Source organism: Grampus griseus, assembly GCF_964374135.1.
Source record: "Grampus griseus genome assembly, chromosome: 18".
Classification (NCBI taxonomy): domain Eukaryota; kingdom Metazoa; phylum Chordata; class Mammalia; order Artiodactyla; family Delphinidae; genus Grampus; species Grampus griseus.
This window is the reverse complement of record NC_139012.1, coordinates 72,512,192-72,539,019: the sequence shown is the minus strand read 5'-3', so window position 1 is coordinate 72,539,019 and position 26,828 is coordinate 72,512,192. Positions and strand designations below refer to the sequence as shown.

Sequence of the window (26,828 nt, the reverse complement as noted above, 5' to 3'; positions counted from 1 at the left end):
AGTGTTTATTTTGGCAGACAGTGAACTCAGAGATGAACACGGCCAGAGCCCGATGAGGTCAACATACAGGAAAGGAAGTAAAATTTTCCATTCCAGTTCAGCCATGACTAAAGTTATCAGGAACCAGTGCAATAACTATGAGTTTGAAGTGCTTTGCATGGGTAAATCTCTCTGCAAATCTGGGCTTTTATTTTCCCATATGTTCTTACTTTAGCTTTCATAAGACTCCAACAGCTACAACGGCAGAAAAAGTGATTCAAAGCATGTTCAGCATAATTTTGTCCGTTTAATGAGCAAACACTCAATAGTACATATTGGGTGTCAGGTACCATTCTAAGAACTTTATGTATGACACAATGCTGCCTTTCATTCATTTATTCATTCATTCAATAAAAATAAATTGGATGTATTCTGTGAAACCACACTGTGCTAGGAATGAAAAAGGCATCGGATACAGTTTTTTTTTCCTCTCTCTCATGGGCTTAGTGGGAGAGACAGACAAAGAAATCAACAGCACAATGTCTGGAATAGGGGCACGGGCAGCAGGTATCATTTGTCCCGAGGCTGAGAAGAAGAGCGTGTAACCTGCCCTGAGTAGGTGATGTTTACACCGACTCCTGAAGGGTGCGTGCAGGGCTGCAACAGGAGGGGCAGGGTCCCAGGAGGAGCCTGTGCACAGGACTGAGGGAGCAGCAAGCGCTACCCCACAAGCCTAGAGCAGAGGGTGTGGATCTGAGCCTGAGGCGGGGTCTCAGCCTGCTCAGGCTGCCATACAAAAAGCCACGGACTGGGGCGGGGCTGAAACAACATTTATTTTCTCACAGCTCTGAGCCTAAGGTGCAAGATCAAGGTGTTGGCAGTTTAGGTACCTCCTGAGGCCTCTCTTTGGCTTTTAGATGCTGCTGTCTTGCTCTGTCCTCACATGGCCATCCTTCTGGGCAAGACTGTCAGGTGTCTCTTCCTCTACTTATAGGGACACCCATCCTATTGGGTGAGGGCCCCTCCCTAGAGGGACACAATTCGTCTGAATGCCACGAGAAGGAAGAGGGCTGGAGGGGGTGAGGCCGGTACGGCAGCTTCTGAAACAGTCCAGGGGAAGAGTGATGGGAAGCTAAGAGAACAGCAGCACTGGGCGTGGAAAGCAAGCAGGAGGTTCTTGAGATTTGTATCAGTGGAAGAATCTGCGGACGGAGGCAGCCAGTCGGCTGGGAGGACACGGGTGGAGGGAGGAGGTCAGAGGGTAGGGTGACTCGAAAGTTCTGAACCGAAGGATGGCGATGCTTCCTGGCATGAGGAACAGTGTAGGAGGAGAGCATCTGGAGGTGGAAGGAAGATGGTGAGTGAAAAGTGCCAGCAGAAAGCCACGGGGAGAGTTTAGCAGGGAGCTGGGATGTTGGTCTAAGAAGCTGGAAACAGGTCTGGCCTGGAGCTAGAGATGTGGGAACCATCCGCTAGCTTGGGGCCAAAGATTTGCAGCCAAGGATTCGAACAAGGTCACCCAGAGAAAGAGGAGGTGGCCAAGGACAGACCCCTGGGACTCAGGAAAAGGAGTGGCCTGAGAAGTGGGAGGAAAACCCGGAGGTGAGAGGGAGCTGGCGCTGACCAAATGTGGGCCTGCCCTGAGCCAGGCACCGTGCGAGGTGCGGTGACAGCATCTCATGTGACTCTTACAGAAGTGCGCTCTTGTAGGCGTAAAGCAGACACTTAAAGAGCACTTACCGTATGCCAGGCGCTGTTCACAGTAACCTGTGGTGGACCATCGAGTTCCCACCAAGCCTCACCCTTTCCACCTGAGGAAACTGCAGCACACAGGGGTGATTGCTCACGTTGCAGAGCTAGACACGGAACTGGGTTCCGGCTGATGAGGCCCCGAAGGCTGAGCTCAGAGCCACATTGCTATTCTGCCTCCACCCGCCTCGCACTGATTTTAGGGGTGAGAAAGTCAAGGACCAGAGAGGTGAAGACGACATGGCTAGTCAGTGTCAGAGTCAGGTTTCAAACTGAAATCTTTGATTGGAACAGTTGCTAATCCGGGGGTGGGGGGGGCAGCCAAGAAACCACCTGAGGCGAGATTAAAGGGACCAGAGGAGCTCAGCAAGATTAGGAGGCGGCCACCTGAGAGGAGTTCAAGGGAGTGCAGGCCCTACTCGCGCCCGAATTCTCTCAGCAGCCCCACCCTTGAACCATTGTTATCAAACCCCTCATCAGGTCGGGACACGGAGGGCACGAGCCTGCTGTGGCCCCCTCTGCCTGGCGGAGTAATAAAGCTATTCTGTGCTACTCCACCCGAAGCTCTGTCTCCGAGATGCCACTGGGCACCGGTGTGCAGAGGCTGAGATTTTGGCAGCAAATTCAGGGGAAGGAATGGTGCCGGGAAAGGCTGAGGGGGGGGGGGGGGAAACGCAGGAAATGATCTGGAAGCGAAAAAGCAGAAACTGAGATTAGGAGACGGTGGTTGGCAACTGACTCCAACTTGGGGGCGGGGCGTGGGAGACGAGGTGAGAGGTCCAGCACTGCCCGGACGAGCCGGGCCCTGGTGGGGAGCGGGGAGAGGGACGCGCGCCTCCCTCTGACCAGTGAGATGAAGTGTGGTGCTTTGGGGGAGGGTGGGAGCTGCACGCCCTCCCTCCCACCGCGGGCCAGACCCGGCACCCCCGGTGGAGTCTCCCGCACCCCCCTCAGCCTCTCCCCACTCCCCCTCCCGGCAGCGTCCCCCCACCTCCGGCAGTGTCCGTCCCCGGCAGTGTCCACCCGCCCGGCAGTGTCCCCCCCACTCTGGCAGTGTCCCCACCTGCAGCGTGCCTCCCCCGGCAGCGTCCCACCCCCCCGGCAGTGTCCCCACGCGGCAGTGTTCCCCCCCCCGGCAGTGTCCCCCCCACTCTGGCAGTGTCCCCACCGGCAGCGTGCCCCCCCCGGCAGCGTCCCACCCCCCCCCCGGCAGTGTCCCCTCCCACGGCAGTGTCCCCCGCCGCCTCCCCCCCGGCAGTGTCCCCCACCGGCAGCGTGTCCCCTCCCAGGCAGTGTCCAGGCAGGGGCGGGACCAGCCCCAGGCGTGGAGCAGCGCACCCCAGGGGGATGAGTAACCCTTGGCTGCGAGCGGGCGCAGCCAGGCGGGAGCGTGCCAAGTCCTGAGATGCCGAAACGCGCCCTGAGCGTCTGGGGTCGTGCCCGAGGGCCGGGAGGGGCGCGGGGCGGATAAAAGGGCCGCGCGGCGCCGGGACCGCTTTCTCCGCGCGGTGCCTGCAGAGCTTCGCTCCTCGCCGGCGGGCAGGCGGCCCGGCAGCACCTGAGCGGCGACCCGGGCGCGGGGCCGACCGAGTCGGGGCGCCCGGCCCCTGTCGGGGTCCATCGACGGCAGGAGCGCGGGCCGGGCCATGGCGGGTCTGGAAAGCGCGCCGGCGGCCAGGCCGAGCCTGACCTCCATCTCGTCGGGGGAGCTGCGCAGCCTGTGGACGTGCGACTGCGAGCTGGCCCTGCTGCCCCTGGCCCAGCTGCTGCGCCTGCAGCCCGGCGCCTTCCAGCTGCGCGGCGACCAGCTGGTGGTCCCGGGCCCCGCGGAGCCCGCGGCCACGCGCGGGGGCTTTAACGTCTTCAGCGACGGCCTCGTGCGCCTCGACGGACAGCTCTACCGCCTCAGCAGCTACATCAGGAGGTGGGTGGGCCCGCCGCCTGGTCCCCGCCGCCTGGTCCCTGCCGAGGCCTTCACCCCGCTGCCCATCCCAGTCCTCTGGCCTCACTTCCTGAGATCCAGCCTGGATCTCCTCCTTCATCACATTTTCAGATTTTTCTCATTGCTAACGTCACTCGGAGGTGCAAAACTCCCCCCACTCCCCCCCCCCGCCCCGCCCCGCCCCCGGCCCTGGCTTTCTCTGCCCCTGGCACTGACGTTCTGCAGCTGTCCAAGCTGCCCCAGGAGGGCACTGGGCAGGCGCCTGAGGGAGAGCAGGGTGGGGAGTGCGTGAACTGGTGGATGAGTCTTCCTTCTGGCCCCTTAACTGGATCAAATGAGCTCAAATTGGGGGCACACCCTTTGGGGATGTTGCTCAGCAGAGACTCACACCCTGGCTTTAGAATTGGGGGAAGGGAAGGGGAGAGGATGTTCTGTTCTGTGCCCTAGGAGCTTTATCCAGTGAGGAGGCCCGGGGAGAAGCGTGCAGAAGTTTAAAGTTTCCCATCTTTGGCCTCAGTGAGTTTTCAAAAAATAAATCAATTAACGGTGGCTGAGAAGGGACCAGAGACCCGTGAAGTCCAGCCCAGGGCCGTGTGGGCTGTCGAGTGGGCAGTTCAGTTCTGGGAAAATGAGAGGGATGAGTGTGGCTTCCAGGATCCAGGGACAGAGCTTGGGCCAAACCGAATTTGATGGAGGGTCACAGGATGCTTGACTGTGGTGGCCAAAGTGCCTGAAGCCCTTCCTAGCAGATTCGAAGCCAGCAGGGATGTCGTCTATCGGAGGCAGGCTTTGACGGGGTAAAGGAGGAGGGAGCTTCACGCTGCATTCTGCGCCTCTTGCTACCAGAGGTCACCCTGTGCCTCCAGAGGTCGGGGGCTGGGGGGGGGCAGGCGGGTGGTGGTGCTTATATTTGTGTTGCAGAGCTGAGTGCTGGGAAGCGGGCAGTGCAGTCTCGAGGTTGGTTCAGAGGTGGGGAAGCTGGCCAGCTATTAAGATAGAAAGCCTTAGCTCCGGGGAAAGACAAGGGCCAGGGTCACCCTGTGGGTGGGACCAAGCCAAGAGGGGGGAAGCAAACAAAATCAGATGTTTAAAATACCTTCTTCAAAGCTGCTGGGGAAAACCTTGCTTTTTCACACAAAGATACTGAGGGCTTTGAGGGCCTGAAAAACCATTCCCCAGCAAGAATTTCTCCCTTTCTTAGTGAATTGAAAATTCCAAGCCATAAGCAGGGGGCGGTGGGAGGAACTGAGTTAGAAATAAGATTTGCAAAGATTTTAAAAGAAGATAACCGTTGTATTAACAGAGTATGAAAAATTTAAATGTCCAGAATTAATTGAAGCTATAGGTTAGGCTTTGACAGAGTCAGCTCTCCCAGTCTCAGCAAACAATGCTGCAAAGCTTACAATGGTTTTGAAGTCTGGTTGTTCAACTCTTGCTTTGAACACCTCCTCCCCGAAGGAACAGCAGTGTTCCCCTGGCAGTTCAGAGTCCAGAATAAACAATGACCAGGTGACACAGACCAGGGTGCAAACAGGAATCAGCAAATACGAGGTTCTCATTGTCTAAGCAATCGTGTGAAGGCTTTTGTACCCTGGGAGTACCAAGACGCCCCTGAGAATAATTGGGGAGGTGGAAGGAACAACCTGTCTTCCTCTCAGGGAACGCACTATGCAAGCACAGCAGCCCCTTATACCTGGGTGTACAGTCCTGGAGGACGATAGGGAGGGAACCTGGTCTGAATGGAGAGAGCCTTCTAGAAAGAGGGGGAAGACGGCTGTGGACAGCAGTGAGAGGTTTTGCTCTCATGCATCAGGAGTGGGGTGCATAGTTGAATACAGACGTCTGAAGTGGCCGCTCCTCAAATGGACACAGATTTACCCAGTTGTCTTTGGTTTGGAGATAGCACACAACTTCCTCTCTCAAAAAGCAGTACCTCATTTCTTTCTTTCTCTCTTCCGTCCTTCCTTCCTCTCTCTCTCTGTCCCTCCCTTCCTTCCTTCAATAAGCTCTAGCCAGTTTAGCTGAAGAAGAATTTTACGCGGTTTCCTTTTTACCAGTCAGTTCTGGCGCACTTCTAAAGACCCCAGAATCACGCGGCTCAGGGACAGCCCCTTGCATACTCTGCAGTATTTCTTTCAGGCTCGGCCCAGTTCAGTGTCGTTGCCCCTGTGGTCCTGGACACCAGTTTTGGCCGACGTGGCATATTTCCTCGAGGTCAGGCAGTTCTTGGCGAGGATGGCCAGTTTTGCTTTGCCTTCCTAGTGTATCATCTTCAGAGTCACCTTGTACCCCACCATGCACTTTCCACTTTTTATAATACCCTGGGGCCTAGAGTTGATGGACTCCAGTGGCGTTTTTGTCTTCTTTGTGGCCCATATTCCTGCCTTAGGTGTGGGATGGTCCCCAACCAAGAGCAGCTGCTGAGATGGCTGGAGAGTAAGAAACACAGGGTGATGATTCTTAATCGTTTTGGACCATCAAGCTTTTGAGAATCGTAGGTAGACCTTCTTCCCAGAAAGGTCGAGATACACCTAATGTTGCTGACCATGCAGGTAGTTTAGGAGATGCTTGGATCCAGGTTAAGAATCCTTCCTCTTTATTTAGTTCTTTTGGTTTTCTTTGAATCATTCAACAAATATTTTGGTGTGGGATAAGCCCACAGCATAAGCAGGATTTCTTTTCGTGGCCTCAGAAGTGTGTGCTGTGACTTTCACAAGGTCCTTTCCCAGAGAACCCCAAGAGGCTAAGAGCTCCTGACGCTGACATTCATACGATTCACGTGCTCAGAGAGTAAGAGGAGATTTCAGTGGTTCTACGCGCTCTGGTTTGTTTCGTAATACTGGAACATTTTCCTAAATATGTACCTGCTAAATAAGCCTCAGGAAAACTAGGGTGGTGGGAAGGCCTAGTGGTGGCACCCAGTCCTGAGAGCCTGCTTGAAATTTCCTTGTCCTCCTGTCGGGGATTTATGGCAAGATCTTTATTGCTATTTTTTTCTTTCAAGCTCAGGATTCCCACCCATGTTACAAACGAAACTTGCTTAGGGTTCCAGGTGCAAATTACCATTAACTACCACACACACACACACACACACACACACACACACACACCCCCTCCCTTACCTCTTTTTCCTATAACGCAGCCTTTTAGTGGGATGGAATGGCAAACATTTGACAAAGAGGAGCTCTAATTCCCTGTTTTCAGTGGTCCTCTAGCATGAAAAAGGCTGCTTGGGTAATAAAAATAAGAACAATAATAGTGGTGGCCACTAATGCTTACTTGAGTACCAGCAATGGGTGCAAAGTATTTCACAGCTATCTCACAAAAGCTGACAAAGTCGGCACCATTGTCTATTTCCCTTTTTTACAGATGAGAAAATTAGGACTCAGAGAGATTAAATAATTTCCCTGGGTGAGATGCTGGTGAGCTGCGGGACCGGGGCCTCTCCACAGCATTTAGCTAACCATGCAGCCCACCCTGTCAGCAAACTGCCTCGAACCTGGAATAATTCTGGCTTCCTGTAGACCACAGCGGCTTTCTTATAGATTTCCGGAACCTCAAATTAATAACTGGAATGACGTCAGCCAGTACACATCTTATATAATCAGCCTAAAAGAGAAAGTAAGTCCAGTGGTTTGAAGGAAGCCACTAAAAGCAGTGCTGTGACCTGCTTCTGCCCAGATCTGACCAGCTGTTAGCTGGGTGACAGTCACACCTACCTCGAGATCAGCTGCCTGGGGCAGGGGACACAGGGGAGGAGAGTCAGGGTTGGATCATACTTAGATTTTCACTGGGGGGAGGTGCTTGGGCTCTGTCTGTGGCCCAGGCCACCTCTCAGAAACATCCCTGTATGCAGCCCGGCCACCCTTGCTGTTGCCCTCAGCAAGCCCCTGACCTGTCCTCTGCTTTTGTCCGCATGTCTGAGTCTTGGATTTGATGACCTGCCCAGGACAGCAGCCCCTAAACAGGACTCATAGTGATATTGATGAATTATAATCTCTCACGTGTTGAGCTATGATTTTTACGGGATTCACTTCGGAGTAAGTGTGGACAGGCATGAACGCCAGGACCAGGCTGCCTTGGTTTGAGTCCTAGTTCTGCTGCTTACTAGCTGAGTGACTTGGGAAAGTTACTTAATCTCTGTGACTCAGTCTTCTCAGCTGTAAAATGGGAATAATATTGCCAACAACCTTATAGGGTTGTTGTTCACAATTAAAATGTATAAAGTTCTCAAAACAGTCATTGGTACCTGTTCATCATGGGACAAACGTCAGCTTATGTACCTACCAAGCAACCCCAAGGCCAAGTGCTTCACACACACCATTTCGTCTTTCAGCCACCTCATGGGGTACCTCTTATCAGCCAGATTTTACAGGTGAGGAAATGCATCTCAACAAGGTTAAGAAACTTGCTGAACTCACAGAGACAGGAATCAAACCCAAATCGGTGATTCAAAACAAAGGGCACTAGCCTTTGCTACCTTCTTCCTCCGGAGACTTGCTTTGCCCTTTCAGCTACACTCCGGTCCTTGCACATGCCTGTCTGTGGGCCTGGATGCCTCCACGTGCAGTCCACAAGGCTCAGCTAAACCAAGACTCCCCGCGGGGTCCCCGTCTCCCTCCTGCTTCTGCCCTCCCATTGGCAGTCTGTTCGGCCCGACGGAACAATCCCTCCTCTGTTCCTGTCCCAGCTCAGCAAGTGGCTCTAGCTCCAAGCCCCTTGGCTTTGCTCCTTCTTAGTTACGTTACTAGGACATGGCCCTGTGGATGCCTGAGTGCAGAGAACTGTGCGTTCTTCTGGCATGTGTGTGTTTGAATGATTAACTCGTTTGTAAGCCTCTGAAAAACAGGGACCGTGGCTTAGACCAGTGCTTCTTAAACTTTAAATAAGTTTTTGCAGGTCTCCTTAGGCTCTTGTGAAAATACAGATTTTCGAGCAAATACATTTGGAGAGGGACCCAGGATTCTGCAGGTTTGCAAGCTCCCCCGTGATGCCAGTACTGTTGGTCCAATGATCAGACTTCAAGCAACAAGGCCTTAGATGTGTATCATTTCATATTGAGATGATACATTTTCTTAGCTGTCTCCCCAATAGACTATATGCTTCTGGAAAGTGGGACTGTTTCCTTCTTCGTTTTGTGTCCCCGGTGCCCAGCACATAGTAGGTGCTCAGTAAATGTTTCTTGCACGAATGAATGAATGAATGAACACGTGTATCGTTGATTAGAGTTACAGATGTTAGAGTGATAAATCTGAAATTTTTGCTTATTTAACTAGAGTTGGGGCAGAAGAAGGAGGTGAGGGAGTGAACAGAAGGAATTGTTTAAGTGTGTAGGGAAGGCTTTGCATAAAACTAACAAGTTAACACTGGAAAGAATGTCCCTGTAAGCTTTTGCTTAGTCACAGCAAAGGACTGTGGAAGCTGTTAGCAATTTCTGGCCCTTTTACACAAGGACTATTCCAATATATTTCTCTTTTTATCTGCTCCTTCCTCCATACTTTAAAAAATGAACGCGCGCGCACACACACACACACACACACACACACACGAGATGGGAGCCGTGTGTTTGAATTCCTGTTTGTCTCTGAGCATTCAATCATCAGGGGCCAGGGAAATTTGGAGCAGCTTTTCAAGTCATGCTAAAGATGATGTAAAATTTGAAGAAAACTCTGGAGAAGGGTTGGCATCTTAGAGGGTAGGTGATCTTTCAGCTACTCCTGATTTGCTAGAAGCAAAAATTCAATGTTCTGTCTTGGTCCCATCTTTCAGGTGTTGCCTTCGTTAAACTGCTCCCTCTAGCCTTCCAAACTGAAAAGATGAGGAAAGAAATTGGAGCAAGGAAAGAGAAACCCTTCCTTATTTTTTAGATATTCATATAGTCCTCCTTTCCTGGTCACTCACATGAACACAGCCCTGGTTGTGTGTCAGAAGCTTACAGAACTTCACGCTAAGGCCAGCGGAGCTGGCCAGAATTAAAGACACTAATAATGTTTGTTGAGCATCTACTATGGGCCCAAGTACATATGTCTATGTTACTGGCGCTGCATTACATCATCAAATGGAAGGCAATACCGTTATATCCCTTTTACAGATGAGGGAATGGGTTCAGTGGGTTAAGTAACTCACTGAAGGTCATAATGAGTTGTGGCTCTGGGACTGAGTTCACACAGCCAGTCAATTAAAACGTGAATTAAATCTTCTTATTTCGAACACTATGCTTTCCATCACATTGTTCTGCCTTTCAATCTTTGGATTAAAGCCAGGCGTAGAAAGTTCCAGCCTAGCAGCATTTTGGGGCCAGGATAAAAGCAATGAAGAAATGAGCGTTTAAAGGAACTATCTTAAACTGTTTGCTTCTCATCCCTAATGAAAACTTCAGCGAATAGAATAAATATCTAGGACACAGAAGCAATATTTGCATGAGTAATTCATAAATATGCATGAGTGAAGATGAGATAACTGGTCCCTAAGGTCGTCTAGTCAGGCTCATCTTGAAACAAAACTGGTGGTTGAATGTCAGGTACTTGAAGACCTGTGAGATTTAGCAACTAGGTCCTCAATCTTTGTATTTTAGTGACTTACATATCCAGATTTCATACCAGTGAATTCCAAAGGGATGCTCACATGTATTCATTCCACTGCAATTTTGAGGTGTTTAACAATTGGACAGTAACTGGGAGGCTGGGGATGGATGAATTAAGGAAGTGGTTCTTATTTGTGACCTGGTTTAAACAGAGAGTTAAGTAGGGATCTTGCCACAATCTCTTGTCTGTACATTGTGTTATCAGAGCTCTCGAGTGAGCAGCCTTTTCCCACATCTGTGGTACAGTGATAACTGGCGATGCTCTGTGATGATGTTTACAGCCCTGTTAAGATCCGAAAAGTGCCTCTGAATCATCAAAGGAAGATTAAGTTATGTTGAGCATAGTCTTATGATTCAGGATATCTTATTAAATTCAGACTCCAAAAGAGGTGACTCATGGATAGGTTATGCATTAAACTCAATACATAACTCCAGAAGATGCCCCCTTTCCCCTTCCCCACCCAGTCTCCCTTCTTTGATCAGGCCGAATAACAGCTCTCTGGGCCCTACAGCAGTCAAAAAAGTCTTCCAGAGAATTTGGTGGAAAACTGATGATTTTTCCAACCAGGGATCATTTCCAAGTTGAGATTTTTATCTTCCTCCTGCCAATGATGCCTCCAATGAGATGTCAGTCGACGTTGTAGGCAGAGGCAAGTACTGCACTGCCATTTGGGTCATCAGAATAGTATTCAAACCTGCAGATTTTCTGGGTGTCCTATACACACACACGCACCATGTCCATGCCCTAGAGAGTGACAGTCAGACCGTGGATATTGAGAGAGCAGAGCAATCACTTTGAGGGAAATATTAAGTGCTTAAATGACTATAAATGAACTCCATGATACACAAGGTGGGAGAATGTGAAAATTGCTTTGGATGGCTCACAGGTGGTACCCGACTTCCAGCCAGCATCGTGCATCTGTCTCTTTGATGTTTAGTCCAATCAGCCTTGCCCTTCTTTTGCTAAAGGCTCTTCTTCCTGCTTTCTCCCCCTGCCCCTCCCCACACCCCCCTGCAACCACAGGCCTCACGGGCCGGCCTCTCCTCTACCGCTGCCCAGGTCTCTCTGCCCACCTGGGCCAGGTCCTTGGGAGCTGAATAGATGGATGGTGGAAGGGTGGGGCGCACAAGGGGCCCCTGTACTGCCGCCCTGCTACCCCATCCCCACTTCCTGGACCCTGAGCGCCTCAGATGTGCAAGGCACGTGTGAGCACACCATCCGGTGCTTAGTGAATGCTGCTGAATGAGAGTGAGTGAACCCAGCAAATCGTGTTCCCTTTCTCCTTCCTTCTCCTTCGCTTCCTTTCTCCAGTCCCTTTTGGCAGTTGGTCAGTTGGGACAAAGAACAGGAAAATTCTCCCTCTGCTGATGTGGGACACAGTGCCGCTCCCGCCAGGTGCCCCTTTACCCCATCCTCACTGTGCACTGCTCTGCCCAGAGGAGGATGGGGGTAGGGGAGGCACGGAGGGAGAACCCTAGGAAATCCCTGGTCTGTGTCTGCATTATCATACCCAGTCCATGCCACTGCTAACCCCCTTCTCCATTCCCACCCTCCTCTCCCCTCGCGCCCACACCCCTGAACAGCGACACCTGCACCCACTCTCCTTCCCCGGGTGCACCAGCCTGTGTGCCCCTCCCCACTGCAGGACCAGCCCCCTAACTACCCACGTGCCCCGGGTTGGGAGATGGACGCTACATTAAAAGCCTGGTGAAATAGAAGGCAGGAAGCATTTTAGATGCTCCATCGGGGGTCAGGTTTTAAAAGCTCTCAAAATCAGATCTGACAATCCAAGAAAAAAGGATAATGACACAGATTTCTAAGAAACCAAGCTGGAGGCAGACAGTGGAAGCTGTTTTTTCCTGACTCGGGGGGTGGATATTCTCCCACTGCTTTTGACCCAGGCCTGGGTCCCCGTCTCGTGCTCCGGCCCCTCTAAGTGGGCTGTGGGGAGAGGACAACGGGGAAGGAGGCTGAGGGGACTTTGCGGCCAGAGCTCTCTGCTGCGGGTGCTCCCCAGGGCTGGTATTTTCATGTCAGGCTCTGGAAGGACAAGAAGCTGGAAAGAAACGGGGGAGCCGTCTCTGCAGGGGACTAGATGTCAGAAGCCAACATGCGGCCCTTTAGCAAAAGCAGCCCATTCAGTCCATGCAGACCTTGCAGTAGTGCCAGTCAGTGGGGAAGCTGCTGTATCTTGAAGAGGGACTGGGGTATCCACATCCCCCAGCATGCTGGATGCCACTCAGCCTGCCCGTGTCCATGCCGCTTCTGAGCTTGGGTTTGGTTAGAAAATTAGCGTTCTTTTTGAAGGAAGCCAATTTGCACTTGCATCTGTCTTTTTTAAAATCAACAGTGCAGGTAGAGACACAGAAAGGCTGCTTGGAAAATGTGCAGAGTAGGGAGACAAAGCTGACATATTGGAGGACAGAGTCAAAAAGCACAAAGATCTTCCTGGGCTGGAATAATGAACTAACACCAAGGAGGCTAAATGTAATAGGGCCCTGGGCAGAAATGCAACATTAGTTTTGTTTTTTGTTTTTTTTAAATTGCACAAGCTCACGATCAGGGAGATGTGAATTGGTTCATATGAATATTGGTTGATTGTCTAATCAGTGGAGCCGTCTGGGTTTATCCTGGGATTAGAGAAGGAAAGGAAAATTTCAGACCCACCAGTTAGGATGACTACACTGGAGAAGACCCAGAAAATTCCACTTATTGAGTATAATTCATTCTCAACCCAGAGAGACATAAGGCTCCGGTAGCTTCAAATGAACGCTTACAGCCCAAAGATAGACGGTACTAGTCATCATCTGGTCCAGGCTGCCCTTGAGAGCCAGGTATTGGTGCCAGGCACCCCCAGGACCAGGGCCACCTTTAGTTTGCATGCTGATCAGGGGAGGGGATTTATTTATTTGGTACAAGATATGGTTGCCTCCCGAAGGACATTTCAGGGGACTTCCCTCAGAGGGTCTGAGGATGTAGTAGGCACCTGTCCAGTACGTCCCCTTCCTGACCTCGATGGGAAGGTACATCGCACTTGTAATCATCTCTTCTTTTTTCATAGATACGTGGAACTGACCAACTACTGCGATTATAAAGACTACCGGGAAACTATATTGAGCAAACCAATGCTATTCTTTATTAATGTACAGACCAAAAAGGACTCCTCGAAAGGTAGGTTTGTAAATGTTTGGGTTTGGTTCCGCCTTGCTGGGCTGTGGACTGTAGCCTGCCGATGAGGTAGAAGTTGGGCATGGAGAAAGCAGCTTGTGCAAGGCTGGAAGCCTGGTGTGTGAGGCCATCAGCACAGCACAAGCCTGCAGAGCAGACCTCTAAGTGATCCTACGGCAGAAGCCATCTGTCTCTGAGTCTTGTTTCATACTTCCTGTCTAAGCAGGAAGTGATCTCTGAGCCTGCAGGGGTTGCAAAAATGACCAGAGTGATGAAGATGATGATATATAATATTGCCTACCATGTATCAAGCACTTCTGTGAGGCATGTGCTAATGTGAATAATTGGTCAACAGCCCAGTAGGGCATATCATGCAAAGGAGAACATTTCTGAGCATGAAAGCAGGAACTGTAATAAGTATGCTGGGATAAAGGTATAAACTAGAACTGACTCAGGCGTAACCAGGATGCCTGGCCGTCCTGCCTATGCGGTACTTATCCCATCCCCATTTTATAGATGAGAAAACTAAGGTAAAGAAAATAAACGCTTATGTAGATGCTTTTATGTTTCACGCTCTGGCCTTCGAATTTCAATTTTAGAGATCTCTCTTTATTGTTTCTTCAGAAATCAGACTGATAACAACTATATTAACTCAAATTCCAATACGAAAATATCTCAGTTTTCCCTTCTCCCTCCCGCTCAGTGATACATGGGGAAAGTCATGGGCATAAGTGCTGTAATAGCAGTAGTGTTTCTTACACTTACTTCTAAATAACGTTCTTCAAATGAGACCAAGAGATTAAGAATTGATCTACAAATTCCAAATAGACTTCCTCAGACATGCCCTTCCTCATTCAGATTCGTTGGACCTGATTCTCTGCTCGTCTCATTCAGAGTCATTCAGATTCCCTTCTCACTTCATACTTCAAAGTCACAATGTCCTTCTTGGCAGGAGGGGCCGGGAACAGATCACACTGTAACAAGCAATGCTCAGTAGAGCATCTGAGCCCCTGATGCTATTGGGCTTGCTGGTGACCAGAAAGCTGAGAATTCTCTAAGAGTGTAAAGCACAGATGTATCCAGTATACCTCCCGCATCGATCTCTCAGGAGGGTTCTTAAGACAGAATAAGAGACCTCTCCATTTTAACATTGCAATGAACATACAGGGAGTGGTAAAAGGAAATATTTGTGGGTGGCCTTGAAAAGATTGGCGGTTATATAATGCTTGTGGAAGGAGGTAGAGAAACCCAGTCCTCCTTGGCTGTGAGGAAAGCCATGCAATGAGGAGATTCTGTGACACAAAGCTTAAGATGCTCAAGTGTAAATTATGAAAATTGTGATTAGGGCAACACGTCCAGCCCTGCTGCTATCCTAAACTTGTACTTTTGTGCAAATTTAGAAGAAGCCACCATTAACTCAAGACAATTTACTAATCCTTCCCAGAAGTTTGTCATAATAAATGTACAAGTAGACAATGTGGAAGCGATTGGCATCCTCTAGAATTGTGCAGTGCACAGCCTGCCCAACCTGCACAACGATGGATGGAGGGTGGCGGCCTTAAGTATCTAATGAGCCCAAAGGTCTTGGTTTAGTTTATGTGAAAGTTAATTCAAGGTATCAAATAGCTGGCTTGCTTTACTTGCTTATTTATATATTTTCTCAAAGAGGAAATAAGGTAGTTTCTATCTAAAGTGCCCCAAAAAATAATTTGGGAGAAAGGAAAACAGGGGAAGGAAAAAGAAGATGGATAAGGTTAGTGCAAAGGTTAGTTCAAAATGTATTCCCCAAGGACGTAACACTTGCTATTGGTGGACCACAGGTTTGATGCTCAAAGCCGGTGTAGGATGTTCAGTTCCCCAAATCACATGCTGCATGGCCTTTAAACAAAGGGTGGCATTCTATGTTATGGGTCTTCCTAGAAAAAGTGCTTGAGTAATGAAGGACATGGAGCTTGATTCCGGGGGCTGGAAAAGTTAAGAGGTTGTTGGTTCGCAGTATTTAAAATTTCCTAGGGAGTAAACAACCACCCCTTTGCTTAGATTAGATAGAACTGGACAGAATTGGATTTAAACCAAACCAAACCGATCAAATAAAGAACAGAAAACAACTGCCAGGACACAGACGTGGCATTATTTAAACAATGGGAGGGACATTTCTGCTGGGCTTGTCCTGGGCTGGGACGTGGAGGAGAACCAATCTCAGATTACCTTGGTCCTTAGAACTCTAGACTAGCCCTTTGCAGACTGAAAGCCAGGTCTCTGGGGGAGGACAGGGAATGATGAGGGAGGGGGAAGGCAGGGGGAAGCGTCCTTCCCTGGACGGATTTTCTGCTTTGTAAGTGAGGAAATGTGGGCGAGAGCCAAGTTGCTGTTTATCCAGCAAGGCAGTGACACGAAAACCAGCCATCTCCAGTTTTCACTTTGGCTCCCATGCTGGCTGCACACAGAGGAGACTCAGTGCTTATCTGTGATAATTATGGACTGGAACTTTCGATTTCTGAGGCATGAGTGACAAAGTGCAGCCTGGGGGGAGCTGATTTTCTAACCTGCGTTGACAGTATCCTGGAGCTTCCTCACGCCTGCAAATTTCTTGGAAACATTTCTAGAAACCTGGTTAGGCTTTGCAGTGAGGGAGCAGCGAGGGAGGTTATAAATTAGTAAAATCTCCAAATATGGTGGGAATCACTGCTTTGTCAGATACTAAGAAGTACACATGCACCCTTGTTTTCTGACTTCTACTTCCTAATTTCTAGAAAGAACGTATGCGTTTCTTGTGAACACCAGGCACCCCAAGATAAGAAGACAGATAGAGCAGGGGATGGACATGGTCATTTCCTCAGTGATTGGAGAAAGCTACTGGCTTCAGGTGAGGTTGGCTTGTGTGAATCCAGGGCTGCCAACACACAGAAGAGGGTCTAGGCGTTTCAGGCCAGGACTGAGTCCCTAGAGCTTAACTCTAACTTAAATGAATCCAGACACAGACCTTTTCGATTGCTTCATTATCACTACCAATAAAGTGAACTTAGTTTCTAGCAGCTTCTTAGAAATAGGGTAAGAATAAATATAAATTTGACCAAGCAGCTCAAGGTCTTTACATGGATTTTGATGCAAATGCAAAGATTTGTTTTAAAAAAAATAAAGGCAACTGACTGAGGGCAGACACCAAAACCAATAGGAACTATGAACCTGCAGCCCGTGAAAAGGAGACCCCAAACACAGTAAGTTAAGCAAAATGAGAAGACAGAGAAACACACAGCAGATGAAGAAGCAAGGAAGGAGCAACACACCAGACCAAATAAATGAAGAGGAAATAGGCAGTCTACCTGAAAAAGAATTCGGAGTAATGATAGTAAAGATAATCCAAAATCTTGGAAATAGAATGAAGGAAATACAAGAAACGTTTAACAGGGACCTAGAAGAACTAAAGAGCAAACAAACAATGATGAACAACACAATAAATGAAATTAAAAATTCTCTAGAAGGGATCAATAGCAGAATAACTGAGGCAGAAAAACGGATGAGTGACCAGGAAGATAAATAGTGGAAATAACTACTGCAGAGCAGAATAAAGAAAAAAGAATGAAAAGAATTGAGGACAGTCTCAGAGACCTCTGGGACAACATTAAATGCACTAACATTCGAATTATAGGGGTCCCAGAAGAAGAAGAGAAAAAGAAAGGGACTGAGAAAATATTTGAAGAGATTATAGTTGAAAACTTCCCTAATATAGGAAAGGAAATAGTCAAGTCCAGGAAGTGCAGAGAGTCCCATACAGGATAAATCCAAGGAGAAACACTCCAAGACACATATTAATCAAACTATCAAAAATTAAATACAAAGAAAACATATTAAAAGCAGCAAGGGAAAAACAACAAATAACCTACAAGGGAATCCCCATAAGGTTAATAGTTGATCTTTCAGCAGAAACTCTGCAAGCCAGAAGGGAGTGGCAGGAGATATTTAAAATGATGAAAGGGAAAAACGTAAAACCAAGATTCCTCTACCCAGCAAGGATCTCATTCAGATTTGATGGAGAAATTAAGACCTTTACAGACAAGCAAAAACTACTAGAATTCAGCAACACCAAACCAGCTTTACAACAAATGCTACAGGAACTTCTCTAGGCAGGAAACACAAGAGAAGGAAAAGACCTACAATAACAAACCCAAAACAATTAAGAAAATGGTAATAGGAACATACGTATTGATTACTACCTTAAATGTAAATGGATTAAATGCTCCAACCAAAAGACATAGACTGGCTGAATGGATACAAAAACAAGACCCGTATATACGCTGTCTACAAGAGACCCACTTCAGACCTAGGGACACATACAGACTGAAAGTGAGGGGATGGAAAAAGATATCCCATGCAAATGGAAATCAAAAGAAAGCTGGAGTAGCAATTCTCATATCAGACAAAATAGACTTTAAAATAAAGACTATTACAAGAGACAAAGAAGGGCACTACATAATGAACAAGGGATCAATCCAAGAAGATGATATAACAATTCTAAATATTTATGCACCCAACATAGGAACACCTCAATACACAAGGCAAATGCTAACAGCCGTAAAATTGACAGTAACACAATCCTAGTAGGGGACTTTAACACTCCACTTTCACCAATGGACAGATCATCCAAGATGAAAATAAATAAGGAAACACAAGCTTTAAATGATACATTAAACAAGATGGACTTAATTGATATTTATCGGACATTCCATCCAAAAACAACAGAATACACTTTCTTCTCAAGTGCTCAAGGAACATTCTCCAGGATAGATCATGTCTTGGGTCACAAATCAAGCCTGGGTAAATTTAAGAAAATTGAAATCATATCAAGTATCTTTTCTGACCACAACACTATGAGACTAGACATCAATTACAGGAAAACAATCTGTAAAAAATGCAAACACATGGAGGGTAAACAATACACTACTAAATAACCAAGAGATCACTGAAGAAATCAAAGAGGAAATCAAAAAATACCTAGAGACAAATGACAATGAAAACACGATGACCCCAAACCTATGGGATGCAGCAAAACCAGTTCTGAGAGGGAAGTTTATAGCAATAGAATCCTACCTCAAGGAACAAGAAACATCTCAAATAAACAACCTAACCTTACACCTAAAGCAATTAGAGAAAGAAGAACAAATAAAACCCAGAGTTAGCAGAAGGAAAGAAATCTGAAAAATCATATCAGAAATAAATGAAAAAGAAATGACGGAAACGGTAGCAAAGATCAATAAAACTAAAAGCTGGTTCTTTGAGAAGATAAACAAAATTGATAAACCATTAGCCAGACTCATCAAGAAAAAAAGGGAGAAGACTCAAATCAATAGAATTAGAAATGGAAAAGGAGAAGTAACAACTGACACTGCAGAAATACAAAGGATCATGAGAGAGTACTACAAGCAAGTATAGGCCAATAAAATGGACAACCTGGAAGAAATGGACGAATTCTTAGAAAGGTATAACCTTCTGAGACTGAACCAGGAAGAAATCGAAAAAATAAACAGACCAACCACAAGCACTGAAATTGAGACTGTGATGAAAAATCTTCCAACAAACAAAAGCCCAGGACCAGATGGCTTCACAGGTGAATTCTATCAAACATTTAGAGAAGCGCTAACACCTATCCTTCTCAAACTTTTCCAAAATATAGCAGAGGGAGGAACACTCCTAAACTCATTCTAGGAGGCCACCATCACCCTGATACCAAAACCAGACAAAGATGTCACAAAGAAAGAAAACTACAGACCAATATCCCTGAGGAACATAGATGCAAAAATCCTCAACAAAATATGAGCAAACAGAATCCAACAGCACATTAAAAGGATAATACACCATGATCAAGTGGGGTTTATCCCAGAAATGCAAGGATTCTTCAACATACGCAAATCAATCAATGTGATAAACCATATTAACAAATTGAAGGAAAAAACAATATGGTTATCTCAATAGATGCAGAAAAAGCTTTCAACAAAATTCAACACCTGTTTATGATAAAAACCCTCCAGAAAGTAATCACAGAGGGAAGCTACCTCAACATAATAAAGGCCATGTATGACAAACCCATAGCCAACATCATTTGCAGTGGTGAAAAACTGAACCCATTTTCTCTAAGATCAGGAATAAGACAAGGTTGTCCACTCTCACCACTGTTATTCAACATAGTTTTGAAAGTTTGAGCCAGAGCAATGAGAGAAGAAAAAGAAATAAAAGGAACATAAATTGGAAAAGAAGAAGTAAAGCTGTTACTGTTGGCAGATGACATGATACTATACATAGAGAATCCTAAAGAAGCTACCAGAAAACTACTACAGCTAATCAATGAATTTGGTAAAGTAGCAGTATACAGAATTAATGCACAGAAATCTCTTGCATTCCTATACACTAACAACGAAAGATCAGAAAGAGAAATTAAGGAAACACTCCCATTCACCATTGCAACAAAAAGAATAAAATACCTAGGAATAAGCCTACCTAAGGAGACAAAAGACCTGTATGCAGAAAACTATAAGACACTGATGAAAGAAATTAAAGGTGATATAAACAGATGGAGAGAAATACCATGTTCTTGGATTGGAAGAATCAACACTGTGAAAATGACTCTACTACCCAAAGCAATCTACAGATTCAATGCAATCTGTATCAAACTACCAATGGCAGTTTTCACAGAACTACAACAAAAAATTTCACAATGTGTATGGAAACATAAAAGACCCCCCCCCCAAAAAAAGACCACGAATAGCCAGAACAATCTTGAGAAAGAAAAACGGAGCTGAAGGAATCAGGCTCCCTGACTTCAGACTATACTACAAAGCTACAGTAATCAAGACAGTATAGTACTGGCACAAAAACAGAAATATAGATCAATGGAACAGGATAGAAAGCCCAGAGATAAACCCATGCACATATGGTCACCTTATTTATTTTTTATAGCCCTGTTGCTCGCACATGCGAAAGCAACTTCATTGACTGGACTTTTTTTTTTTTTTGCGGTACGCGGGACTCTCTCTGTTGTGGCCTCTCCCGCTGTGGAGCACAGGCTCCGGATGCACAGGCTCAGTGGCCATGGCTCACGGGCCCAGCCGCTCTGCGGCATGTGGGATCTTCCTGGACCGGGGCACGATCCCGTGTCCGCTGCATCAGCAGGCGGACTCTCAACCACTGCGCCACCAGGGAAGCTCCCTGGTCACCTTATTTTTGATAAAGGAGGCAAGCATATACAATGGAGAAAAGATAGCCTCTTCAATAAGTGGTGCTGAGAAAACTGGACAGGTACATGTAAAGGAATGAAATTAGAACACTCCCTAACACCATACACAAAAATAAACTCCAAATGGATTAAAGACCTAAATGTAAGGCCAGACACTATAAAACTCTAAGGGGAAAACATAAGCAGAACACCCTATGACATAAATCACAGCAAGATCCTTTTTGACCCAGCTCCTTGAGAAATGGAAATAAAAACAAAAATAAACAAATGGGACCTAATGAAACTTCAAAGCTTTTGCACAGCAAAGGAAACCATAAACAAGACGAAAATACAGCCCTCAGAATGGGAGAAAATATTTGCAAATGAAGCAACTGACAAAGGATTAATCCCCAAAATTTACAAGCAGCTTATGCAGCTCAGTATCAAAAAAACAACCCAATCCAAATATGGGCAGAAGACCTAAATAGACATTTCTCCAAAGAAGATATACAGATTGCCAACAAACACATGGAAGGATGCTCAACATCACTAATCATTAGAGAAATGCAAATCAAAACCACAATGAGGCATCACCTCACACCAGTCAGAATGGCCATAATCAAAAAATCTACAAACAATAAATGCTGGAGAGGGTGTGGAGAAAAGGGAACCCTCCTGCACTGTTGGTGAGAATGTAAATTGATACAGTCACTATGGAGAACAGTATGGAGTTTCCTTAAAAAACTAAAAATAGAACTACCATACAACCCAGCAATCCCACTACTGGGCATATACCCTGAGAAAACCATAATTCAAAAAGAGTCATGTACCAAAATGTTCATTGCAGCTCTATTTACAATAGCCAGGACATGGAAGCAACGTAAGTGTCCATCAACAGATGAATGGATAAAGAAGATGTGGCACATATATGCAATGGAATATTACTCAGCCATAGAAAGAAACGAAATTGAGTTATTTGTAGTGAGGTGGATGGCCCTAGAGTCTGTCATACAGAGTGAAGTAAGTCAGAAAGAGAAAAACAAATACAGTATGCTAACACATATATATGGAATCTAAAAAAAAAAAAAAGTTTCTGCAGAACCTAGGGACAGGATAGGAATAAAGACGCAGACGTAGAGAACGGACTTGAGGACACGGGGAGGGGGAAGGGTAAGCTGGGATGAAGTGAGAGAGTGGCATGGACTTATATAAACACTACCAAACGTAAAATAGATAGCTAGTGGGAAGCAGCCGCATAGCACAGGGAGATCAGCTCGGTGCTTTGTGACCACCTAGAGGGGTGGGATAGGGAGGGAGGGAGGGAGACGCAAGACGGAGGAGATATGGGGATGTATGTATATGTATAGCTGATTCACTTTGTTATAAAGCAGAAACTAACACACCATTGTAAAGCAATTATACTCCAATAAAGATGTCAAATAAATCAATAAAAGATAAAGGCAACTGTTTAAAAATATGTCAGAAAATGTGTACATATAGCTGACTCAGTTCATTGTGCAGCAGAAACCAACACAACATTGTAAAGCAACTATACCCCAATTAAAAAAAATCTATACCTTCTTGTTTGGAAAAAAAGTATGTCAGAAAGGAAGAGAAATAAGAGGTGTGATATTTTGGACATTTGGACAGTTGTTAATTCTATAATATAATTCTATGATATAAGTCTGTAATACAACATTATCATTATATCACTGAAATTAATTAAATGCTTCTCTCTTTCAGTTTGATTTTCAAGAGGCAGTAAAGAATTTTCTCCCTCCAGGAAACAAGGTGGTTAATGGAGAAAATTTGAGCTTTGCGTATGAATTCAAAGCTGACGCGTTATTTGATTTCTTCTATTGGTTTGGGCTCAGCAATTCCACTGTAAAAGTGAATGGAAAAGTTCTGAATTTGTCAAGTACAAGTCCAGAAAAGAAGGAGACCATTAAATTATTTCTGGAAAAGATGAGTGAACCTTTAATCCGAAGGAGCAGTTTCTCTGACCGAAAATTCAGTGTAACTTCCAGAGGTATGTTAAAAATTCTCAACTACCCGAGGAACGTAGTTAAATTAAAGGGTAGAATAATATCATGGGGGAGGAGAATCAATTAATGGAAAAGGTAAGGCTTCTTGGTAAAGGGGAAATATAATATCACATATTTCAGAAACTAGGAAGTGAGAAACATTTACTACCAAAAAGAAATATAGTAAACTAACACAACATTGTAAACCAATTACACGTCAATAAAAATTTAAAAAAAGAAAAGAAATATAGTGACTTTTCCTTTTAGGCTCCTTTAAGTTTTCTGACATAGCAGTTTTACAGTGCAGCATACCCAGAAAATAATTTTAAATATATTATTAATGTAAATACATGTTAATACTCATTGAAATATTATTAACAATAATTTAACTATAGAAGAATGATGCTTTCCTCATGTGCATATTCAGGGCAACAGAATGTATGGAAAAGTGTTGGCTGAGGGGGGAAGACACGTGGTCGAGATATCCATCTTTATAAATATTTGGAAGGGTCCTCCAGAGTTTCTAAGACCACAAAAGAATATCTCTTGAGACTGCTTCACTTAACAGACCACAGGTCACATCCGGTGCGTTCTAGATTTTCCATCCAGGGCCTCCTTCCCAGGACCTGGGGAGACTTTTCAGTCCGATGTGGCTAAGGCAGTGATATCAGTCAAATCACCTGGATCGGTCTTCTGCTGAGCCTGCTGTCTGTCCCAGGCTAGTCTGTGCTGGAAGGCAACTTCCCTGAACCAGGACTTTTGCTGCTCATTGCAAACAAATAAACAAAGAAAAACAAGCAAAAGACAACAACAAAACACCAGTCTCTACGAACCTGTCATTTTCAAAAAGTTAAAAAAAACACAAAAAACAGAGGCTTCATTAGTTGCATTTAATGACAGTTGCTTTCTTCCAATGTTTCTAGCGAAAATGCTTACTCCTAGCTATTTCTTATCCTGGAAAGCAGCTTCCCTCTGTCTCTGTTTGTCTCTGTCTCTTCCTGCTTCCCTCCCTCCCTCCTGCCTTTCCCCCTCCTCCTTCTCTCTCCCTCTTTGTTGCTTTGCTTTCTCTGTCTGGGTGCTTCTTACAAAGATGCCTTTGTTCTCTGCTCCATTGCTGCCATGGTGGGGGGGGGGAGGGGAAGTTATGTGCTCATCCTTTTGGGGGAAGATTACCTTGCCTGGTTGTGGCCATCCCAGATGCCAGGTCCTTCCTGGGACACCCCCCAGCCCACCCACTGGCCACAGCAGCCTGAGCAGGGTTTTTCTGTTTCTTCATCCCTCACCCACTGTCCTTTATGCTGCCCGGGTGTTCACTGGCATCCTGGGGAGACTGAGGGGCATGTGAAGTTGGGCAGTGCTTCCTTGCAAGTTTACTCTGAGCCGGCCCTGGGGCCACTTCTACTTCAGAGCAGTGGGGAAGGATTCTTCAAGGCCCACCTGAGTCGTCGTCATGCACTGCAGGTGACCCAACCACCATGCATCAGCCACTCGGCAGGCAGCTCCGCTGGCTCAGCCCTGGTGATCACTTAGCCTGGCTTCATCTCCTTCTCGAGAACAGATCTTTGTCCTAGGCATCTTTTCCCCACCTGTGGGCCTTTTGTCATCAAGTGAGAAAGGGTACCTGTAACTCCAGCCCATGGAGAAGCAAGTGACATCCACATCCTCCTGGTGAACAGAAAGGAACACGTTTCTGTCAGCGTTTTGAGTTTTTCTGAGGAAGCCAGGATTCCCTATTCATTATTGAAATGGTTACGTTGGATGCTGCATGGGCCTTAGGTACTGTTGGATTTGGGTTGTAGTTTTCCAGAGATGGTAATAATGCAAGCCCTGTTTACTTTTCTCAGGTTCACTAGATGAAGTTTTTAACTGCAGTCTGTCACCCAGATCATCTCTGATGGAGCCTCTTTTGGCAGAATTACCATTTCCATGTGTTCTGGAATCTGAAGAGACACCCAACCCATTTATCTGATTGGATTGGACATTTTGCAGCTCCTCCTACACCCCAGGCCTGTGCCAGAACCCAAGGCTGAGGGGATCCAAGAGAGATGGGAGGCGGGTACCTCTGCCCTCTGCTCCTACAGAGACCCCTCCTTTCCATTTTTTTTTTTTTTTCTTTTTTTTTTTTGCTGTACGTGGGCCTCTCACTGCTGTGGCCTATCCCGTTGCGGAGCACAGGCTCCGGACGCGCAGGCTCAGCGGCCATGGCTCACGGCCCCAGCCGCTCCGCGGCATGTGGGATCCTGCCGGACCGGGGCACGACCCCGCGTCCCCTGCATCGGCAGGCGGACTCTCAACCACTGCGCCACCAGGGAAGCCGCTCTCCTTTCCATTTTTGTGGGTGATGCTTTGGCAGGGCCGATGCAGCTGTCTTCAGGATGGGAGGGCTTTGGCCCCATGGCCTGGGTGCTTCCTCTCCTTTTAACACTTCTCCAAAGAGGCAGAGGGAGTGGCAGAGTCCTGCCACCCTGAATATTTCGCTTATGCCCTGGCGTCCTGGGAGCTCCTGGGCAGCCTTTGTGGGAGCCACCTGACCTGGGTTTTGCCCTGTGACGCTTCATAAATCTGGGTTTAGCCCTCTGCTTGTCTGAACCCAAACCCAGCAAGCACGGGGTTAGCAGTGCCATTCTCTTGCAAACCTTGCTGAGCAAAAAGCCCAGGACATCCTTCATCAGAAGGCAAGTATGTTTTTCATCCTGCCCATAGGATGAAACCTTAGGAGAAACATTCACGGTGAGGCTCGCGGGAGGATTGGCCAGGTTGATAAGGCGGTAACCCTGCCACCCGCTGCCTGAAATCTGAACTCCCTTGACCTCCCTCTTAACAAAGTGGCCCGCGTAGAAAGAGGCCAGGTGATGTGATACCAAACATGACAGGAGAAGGATAATGTATGCGGCATTGTCCTCTCTGTTAAAAGCACATTATGTCAGTTGGGTATTTCATAAGCTTTTAGCAATCCTAACACTAAAAGCAGAAGAGAAGATAGCTATGCCATCACCATAATACATTGTTACAGCAATACATTTTTCATCTCATAGCTACAGTGGAGTTCTTCCAAAAGACACAAAACATCATCCTATTTACATCCTAAAAACCTGCATGAATGAGTTGCTACACAGGCTTATAATGAGAAAGATTTCTGGGTCCCGAGTATAATTTTTCTGTCCTTTTAAAAAATATTCCTGTATTATACATTATGATAGCACTACTGATTGTCCTTTCATTTATATTTGAAATGGTATGTACTATATTTGTGCAATTAAATTTTTCCTTAACATTCAGCATCGAATTGAGTAAATTTGTGACCAAGGATGTGTGATCTTTCCGTCACACCCTGCAGGTGGTATGTTGGCCTTGTAACTTATTACAGTGAGAATTGTGGTTTTACAGCTATTTTATCAAGAGCCTTCTTTGAAGAATAGGTCTGTGAAGTATTTGGAGAAAAAAAATTGATACTGATGTTTCAGAAAAGGGGAATGTTCCTTAATAACAGAAGGTGATAAACATTTGTTATTCACTCGGTGCAAAATGAAGAGTATTAACAAAAAAATAAGTTATACACCAGAACAAACAAACCTTAGGTGAATATCAAATAGTATATGCTTCCCAAAGGAAATAGAAACTCTATTCACAAAAATTGACAAAGTCCATTTTTTGAAAATAGTTGAATTCAGGAAAACCTTTGGTAATCGCTCCAGAAATGGACTAAAGATCTGGAAGTTTTCTTTTTTAAATTTATTATTTTATTTATTTATTGTTTTTGGCTGCGTTGGGTCTTCGTTGCTGCCCGCGGGCTTTCTCTAGTTGCGGCGAGCGGGGTCTACTGTTCGTTGCTGTGCGCGGGCTTCTCATTGCAGTGGCTTCTCTTGTTGCGGAGCACAGGCTCTAGGCACGCAGGCTTCAGTAGTTGTGGCTCGCGAGCTTCAGTAGTTGCGGCTCATGGGCTCTAGAGCGCAGGCTCAATAGTTGTGGCGCACGGGCTTAGTTGCTCCGTGGCATGTGGGATATTCCTGGACCAGGGCTGAAACTCGTGTCCGCCCCTGGAATGTTTCTTTTATCATTAAAAATTGTTTTCAGTCAACTCAGAGCCAAATGCATTTACTTAATTCGATATTCACTTACCAAAGTTTTATGACTGCCTCCAAGGAAATATACACTGTGCTAATGTATATTTCATT

At 46.4% G+C, this 26,828-nt stretch overlaps 1 protein-coding gene across 2 annotated transcripts; it reads left to right on the top strand.

Moving 5' to 3' along the window:
* The first annotated feature begins 1,053 nt into the window (after window positions 1-1,053).
* Window positions 1,054-26,648, top strand: MEDAG (mesenteric estrogen dependent adipogenesis). 2 transcript variants are annotated; one of them, XM_082675735.1, is made up of 5 exons: window positions 1,054-1,336; window positions 13,316-13,425; window positions 16,176-16,288; window positions 22,373-22,658; window positions 24,498-26,648. In XM_082675735.1, the coding sequence occupies exons 2-5, from the start codon at window positions 13,380-13,382 to the stop codon at window positions 24,620-24,622; spliced, it is 570 nt and encodes a 189-aa protein (XP_082531861.1). In that variant the 5' UTR covers window positions 1,054-1,336; window positions 13,316-13,379; the 3' UTR covers window positions 24,623-26,648. The 2 variants fall into 2 exon arrangements, with proteins under 2 accessions (XP_082531861.1, XP_082531860.1); XM_082675734.1 differs by lacking the exon at window positions 1,054-1,336 and adding an exon at window positions 3,253-3,652.
* The last annotated feature ends 180 nt before the right edge of the window (window positions 26,649-26,828 follow it).

Coding starts and splice junctions, on each gene's coding strand:
- MEDAG (XM_082675734.1), top strand. CDS start 3,375: ATGGCGGGTCTGGAAAGCGCGCCGGCGGCCAGGCCGAGCCTGACCTCC. Junction 13,426..16,175: donor CAAAAAGGACTCCTCGAAAG/GTAGGTTTGTAA, acceptor CCTAATTTCTAG/AAAGAACGTATGCGTTTCTT. Junction 16,289..22,372: donor GAGAAAGCTACTGGCTTCAG/GTGAGGTTGGCT, acceptor TCTCTCTTTCAG/TTTGATTTTCAAGAGGCAGT.